This window comes from Penaeus japonicus, unplaced genomic scaffold (assembly GCF_977035675.1).
Source record: "Penaeus japonicus unplaced genomic scaffold, GWHDUDI00000001_assembly GWHDUDI00000043, whole genome shotgun sequence".
Taxonomy (NCBI): domain Eukaryota; kingdom Metazoa; phylum Arthropoda; class Malacostraca; order Decapoda; family Penaeidae; genus Penaeus; species Penaeus japonicus.
In genome coordinates this window covers 2,570,796-2,578,295 of record NW_028234445.1, presented here as the reverse complement: position 1 = coordinate 2,578,295, position 7,500 = coordinate 2,570,796, and the positions used below count along the sequence as shown (strand labels likewise).

At 22.8% G+C, this 7,500-nt stretch overlaps 2 protein-coding genes across 9 annotated transcripts in view; both read left to right on the top strand.

The window, feature by feature from the left end:
- Window positions 1–1,295, top strand: part of Cbp53E (Calbindin 53E) — a 42,835-nt gene extending 41,540 nt beyond the window's left edge. For all 8 annotated transcript variants that reach the window (XM_086535345.1, XM_086535343.1, XM_086535346.1 and 5 more), the window contains one exon: window positions 366–1,295. In XM_086535345.1, coding sequence (XP_086391471.1) covers window positions 366–528 — 163 coding nt within the window. In that variant the 3' untranslated portion in view covers window positions 529–1,295. The remainder of the gene's footprint in view (window positions 1–365) is intronic.
- The window catches only part of LOC147466583 (uncharacterized), a 411,126-nt gene that overhangs the window by 276,821 nt on the left and 126,805 nt on the right, over window positions 1–7,500 (top strand). The window lies entirely within an intron of this gene.

Sequence of the window (7,500 nt, the reverse complement as noted above, 5' to 3'; positions counted from 1 at the left end):
ATATAATTATATATGGTAATTATATGATATAATAAAATTATCATATAATATTATATAACATAATTATATATATGATTATATAACAATATACTATATCATCACCATAATTCCATATATAACAATATTATAAGAATATACTATGTTGTAATATAACAATATTATAACAAGAACATACTATATAAACCATAATTCTATATATAACAACATTTTAACAAGATATAATATATTATCATCATAATTCCATAAATAACAATATTATAATAGGAATATGCAATAAAAAAACAACAATGTATATATATATACCACTGATACTAACGACAGTAATATACAGTGTTACTGACGACCCCATCCATTTCTCCTTCCAGCGCCGGCAGTGGAGTCCAACCCATCATTCACCCGCTGAGCGAAATCGCCTCTATGGGCATGAAAGCTCTGAAAATGCAGAAGTTGAGGGTCCGCCATTTTGTTTCCCGCACCCTTGGTAACACTGCCGCTGCAACCGCTGGTAACACTGCGACTACTAGTTAGTTGGTCAAATGAGAAACAAAAATGAGGAAAGACTTCGAGTCAAATGAGGGTTGAAATTTAAGGAAAAAAATGAGGAAAATAATGTTGAATGTTGTTTAAAATTGAATTGAAGATTGTCTGTTCTTTTTTTTTTTAAGAGAGAGAGATAGAGAGATGTAGGTGTATTTTTTTCTTCCTTATTCAATATTTCTATATTAGTTTTTTTTTTCTTTTTTACGTTTTGGTATTCCAGTGAGTATTTTCAGTCATTTATTCATATATTTATTTATTCATATGTCTATTTATTCATTTGATTTTTTTTTTCATTTATTCATTTATTTATTTATTTAATCATTTCAGTCATTTCGAGGGAATAAAATGAAGAATAAAGATGGTAAGTAAATCATTCTAATAAAAATAAAAAATAAAAACTGAAAGAAAGATAAAAATAAATATATATGATAGCTATATTTGAGCAAACTCAGCGAAAAATAGCTAGATTTGAACAAAAAATAGCTAGATTTGAGCAAAGTGAGCGAAAAACAGCTATATTTGAATAAACTAAGCAAAACAAAAAAATAGCTAGATTTGAGCAAAGTGAGCGAAAAACAGCTATATTTGAACAAACTAAGCAAAACAAAAAATAGCTAGATTTGAGCAAAAAAATTGCTAGATTTGAGCAAAAAAATTGCTAGATTTGAGCAAAGTGAGCGAAAAACAGCTAGATTTGAGCAAACTACGCAAAAAACAGCTAGATTTGAGCAAAAAAAAACTAGATTTGAGCAAAAGACTGCTAGATTTGAGCAAAAAAAAAAACAAAAAAAACAGCTAGATTTAAGAAAAAAAAAGCTAGATTCGAGCAAAAGACTGCTAGATTTGAGCAAACCCAGCAAAAAAAAAAACAGCTAGATTTGAGCAAAAATAAGCTAGATTTGAGCAAAGTGAGCAAAAAAGATGCCTTGAATTGAGTAAAATGAGTTATTATTTTCTCTCTTTACTTTCCACTTCCTTTATCATGTTATGTTTTCATCTGTTTAACTTACTTTTTTAAAATTTTAGTGATAATAACGATAACGTGAATAACTACAGCATAATAAAAGCTAAACAATAGCGATAATAATGATAATGATAGCAATACTGATGAATATTAATAACAAAATAATTTGATATAAAAAAAAGATCATAATATTTCAGTGAAGATTAATAACTTCAAATAATAACTGAATAAAAAAAGATATATATATATAATATTTTAGTGAATATTAATAATACAGAATAATTAAATATAAAAAAAGATTGTAATATTTCAGTGAATATTAATAACTCAGAATAATTTAATATAAAAAAAAGATCATAATATTTCAGTGAAGATTAATAACTTCAAATAATAACTGAATAAAAAAAAAATATATATATATAATATTTTAGTGAATATTAATAATATAACTAAAAACCCTCATCATAATACAACATAATATCTAAAGATTATCATATTTATCCTAATCATAAAATTAACCATAAAGATTATCATAATTATCATAATTCGGATAACTGCGAAGATGATAATCATGATAATTATCGTTTTTACTTTGAATTACGAGGACAATTAGATATTTCTCTAATCAAGACACTGGACCGGTCTTTTGAGGTGAAAGGTTTGATTTTTTTAGATAATCGATTATGATTAGTTATTGATATCTAATTCAGCATTAGTTAATTAATTAATTAATCATTAATTATTGAATTAGTTAATTAATTAATTATTAATTATTGAATTAGTTAATTAATTATTGAATTAGTTAATTAATTAATTATTAATTATTGAATTAGTTAATTAATTATTTATTAATTATTGAATTAGTTAATTAATTATTTATTAATTATTGAATTAGTTAATTAATTATTTATTAATTATTGAATTAGTTAATTAATTATTAATTAATTATTGAATTAGTCAATTAATTAATTATTAATTAATTATTGATATTTAATTAATTATTAATATTTAATTGATAATTGATATATAATTAATTATTGATATTCAATTGATAATTAATATCAAAATAATTATTATCTAATTAATTATTGATATATAATTAATGATTGATATCAAAATAATTATTATCTAATTAATTATTGGTATTTAATTGATAATTGATATCTAATTTTTTTTTTTTAGGAATTATTATTTTTTTTTTTTTTTTTTGGAAAATAAATTGTGATTTTTTTTTATAGTTTTTTTTTTTAAGAAATCTTTCACAAAAAAAGATGGACTTTTTTAGAGAAAAAAAATATATAAGAGAAAAAATATATATATATATAATCGTAAATCAAGGAAGATGGGAAAAATAAATAGTTTTTTATTTATTTATTCATTTATTTCTATTTTGATTTTGGAATAATTACGTGAAGAGTTTGATATTTCTCTTAATACATTTTGATTAATCTTTTTTTTTCTCATTTTTCTTGACTTTTCTTGTCCTTGTAACTGAGTAAGAAACAGAAAATTAAATAGATTTTAAAATTATATAAAGATGACATGAATGTAAATTTTTCTTTCTTTAATTAGATATATATTAAAAAAATAGTAATGATAATAATGTGTATGGGGATTGATTTAATAAATCGGGTATTTATGAAGCTGTTAAAACTTTATCGTTATGATCACTATATATAATTTTTTTTTTTCTTTTTTAATTTTCTATATGTTCCTCTTCCTTTCTTTATCGAATTTTCTCTCTCTCTCTCTCTCTTCTTGGAGTGAAAATCAAAAAACAAAAAAAATAAAGAAAAAACAAATTTAAGCGATTGAAAATTTAATGAAAGCATTTGACTAAAACTCATAGAAAACGAGAACTTGTAATCGGAAAGGGTAAACTAAACTAAAAAAAAAATAAAGAAAATGGGAACCAGAGCCTTACGTTTTCTATGAAGCTTCAAAGAAAACGGGATATCGTTCCCGCCCCCTCCTCCTCCCCTATAAAAATAAGGAAAAATAACAGTGTCCAAGCCATGGTATGGATCTCATTTATATATATGTTTTTTGTACACTATTCTCTTCCCTCTAACTGTTTCCTCTTTCTGAATTTTCAAACGAATTTAAAAAGGAACAAAAAAAAAAAAAAAAATACATCTTTACATCTAGCTTTTTCCTAAATATAATTTTTTTTTCTTCTACTTTTTTTAAATATAAGATAATAGTAAAAAAAAATGCTCGCGTGTTGTTATGAAACGCTTATTTTTGGGTGAGGATCAAATCTTTTATTTCTGGATCTAATTCCTTATATTTATTGTCATTAGAAATATTTAATATTATAATTTTCATCATTAGGATCTTTATCACTTAGTTATCTCTTTTATATCTCTCTTTTGCATTAGTATTTCCTTGCTGTTTTACTATTATTATTATTATTATTATTATCATTATCATTATCATTTTTGTTATCGTCATTATCATTATCATCCCTGACCATTATCTTTGCAACTTGCTTTTGAATTCCTAAGATTGAAAAGAAGTATAGAAAATAAGAAAAGCTAATTTAATAGCTTTTAATATTTTTTTTAATAATTTTTTTAATAGTTATCTTTTAATAATTTTTTTAATAGTTATCTTTATAGTTATCTATCTCTATTCTCTTTGTCTGTTCACAAAATTGAAAAATCATCAAAATTTGGGAAACAATTTTTAATTTTTATTTTTTTACATTATGTAACCTTGGTATAAACTAATCTCTATACATATTTAACTTATTTAACAATTTTATGGTCGAATTGAATTGAAATCGTAATAAAAATCTTTCTCTAAAGCAACTTTAAACGTATTTTAAAGTGTTCTATATAATTACGTAAAACGTATGTGATTTTAAAACGTGTTCTATCAATTCCTTTAATATTCTCTAATTATGAAATATATTCTGTTTCCCTTAAAAAAAAATAATAATTATAATAAAAAAAAATAATTATAAAATATATTCTGTTTCGATTAAAAAAAAAGAAGAAAAAAAAATCATAAAATTTAATCATGTATTTAATATCATTTTTTTTTTTTTTTTTATAATTTACGTTCGTAATTATTATTTTCGATTTTTTGTTTGGATTTTTTTTTATTAATTCGGTTAATTAATTAGTTAATTTAATTGAATGTTTGTTTGTTATGTTTGTTTTCTTTGTATATCCGTTTAGATCTTATATACCTTTTTTTTTTTTTTTTTTTTTTTGTGATGTATATATAAACATTTCTTCATATTTGTATATATATATATATTTTTTTTTTTATTAATTGCTTTATTTTTATTTGTTTCATTTATTTATTTTATTATTGTTTTATTCGTCTATTTTGTTTTTCTTTTTTTTCGTTTTTTTTATTTTTTTATTTTTTTCGCTTTTTTCTTTTTTTCTTTTTTTTTCTTTTTTTTTAAGTATATTTAAAGATTTGACTCCCATTCAAAATGCGTCGGTAGTTTTAGAAGCTGTTCAAATGTTATATATATATATAAACAATATAGTGTGTTTTTAATATATTTAGGGAGGAAAAAAAAACAATTATGAATGAACTGTTGTGTTGTTGGTAACTTAAAAAAAAAAAAAGTCAAAAAAAAAAAAAAACTCTCTCACATACTTAATTTTTAGAAAATTAGATTAATATTATTACCAATATATATAGTGTTTTTTTTAATTATTATCATTAATGGAGTTCTTTTTTTATATATTAATTCATATCATTAGATATTGTATATATATTATTTTCTTTAGGTTAAGGTATTTATGATTTAGGCTCGTAATTACTATTCTAATTATACACGAATTATTTATAATTATTATAGTCTTCTATTACATATCATATTAACTTAATTAGTTAAATAAAGTTAGATTGAAATAACTCCGATATTGGTAGTAATAATAATTAATTTTTTTAAATTCCATTGGTGTACATGTTCGTAATTAGTTTTTAATGAAGATAATTAATGATAAAGGAAGGGTGATTATTAAGGATAATGATGATGAAGGTAATGATAATAATGATAATAATAATAATAATAATAATAATAATAACAATGATAATAATGACAATAGTAAACAAACTATTTAAATAACTACTATGATGATAACAGTAAATAATAATAATCATAATAATGATAATAATTAAAATAATAACTGTAAAATAATAAAAAGGAACTTAAATAATAATAATAATAATAATAACTTTAACAACGAACTGGTAATTAAAAAAACGAATTAAATAATTTTGTAAATGATATAAACTTTTTACTTAAAAGTAGATTTTAATGAAAAGATTTTACATCAACGAAAAAAAAAACAAAGAAAACGGGAATTTGTGAAAGAAAACGGGAATTCGTGAAAGAAAACGGAAATTCCTGAAAGAAAACGGAAAAATCTCAATTTTGAAATAGGGGAAGTTAATGTAAAATGAGAAAAAAAGAAAACATTCTATGAAAAGATATATATATAGTTTGTTTTTCGAAGAATAAGAAAAAAAATAACCTAGAGAGAGAGAGACAGAAAACGGGAATTCAAAGACAATGTCACTTTCAGCAGTGATGTAATTAGGGGTAACTTCGATTTTTTTGGCATGACTAAAAAGATGTAGTTACGTAGAATATTAGAGTTTTAATCCAATGTGTCCATAAATACAAGTTTTACATGAATAAAAAAAAATATACAAAAACTACAATCGTTCTTTTCCTTGCCTTTGAGAAGAAAGTTAATTATGTACTTATATATCTATATACCTATGTACTTATAGACTTATAGACTTATATGTCTATATACTTATATCTAAATAACTTATATACTTTAATTAAATATCTCAGTCAAATATCATAGACACATACCAGACACATATTGACAGCATAAATATATTAATAATTTAGACACACTGGCAACATCAACATATTCATAACAGCAACATATTGAGTACAGCAACATACTGGCAACATCAACATATTCATAACAGCAACATATTCATAACAGCAACATATTGACAACAGCAACATATTCATAACATCAACATATTGACAACAGCAACATATTCATAACATCAACATATTGACAACAGCAACATATTGACAACAGCAACATATTCATAACATCAACATATTCATAACAGCAACATATTCATAACATCAACATATTGACTACAGCAACATATTCATAACATCAACATATTCATAACAGCAACATATTCATAACATCAACATATTGATAACAGCAACATATTCATAACATCAACATATTGACTACAGCAACATATTCATAACATCAACATATTCATAACAGCAACATATTCATAACATCAACATATTGACTACAGCAACATATTCATAACAGCAACATATTGACAACAGCAACATATTCATAACAGCAACATATTGACAACAGCAACATATTCATAACAGCAACATATTGACAACAGCAACATATTCATAACAGCAACATATTGACAACAGCAACATATTGACAACAGCAACATATTCATAACAGCAACATATTCATAACAGCAACATATTGACAACAACAACATATTCATAACAGCAACATATTGACAACAGCAACATATTCATAACAGCAACATATTGACAACATCAACATATTGACAACAGCAACATATTGACAACATAAACATATTGACAACAGCAACATACTGGCAACATCAACATATTGACAACAGCAACATATTGACAACATCAACATATTCATAACATATTGACAACAGCAACATATTCATAACAGCAACATATTGACAACATCAACATATTGACAACATCAACATATTCATAACAGCAACATATTGACAACATCAACATATTGACAACAGCAACATACTGGCAACATCAACATGTGAAAAATATATATAACCAACGGTTAAGAAATTGCATATCTATAGTTACTCCCTCCTTTATGAAGATTAAGATTTATTAAGATTTTATTAAGATTTTATTAAAATTAAGATTTTATTAAGAATTTATCAAAATT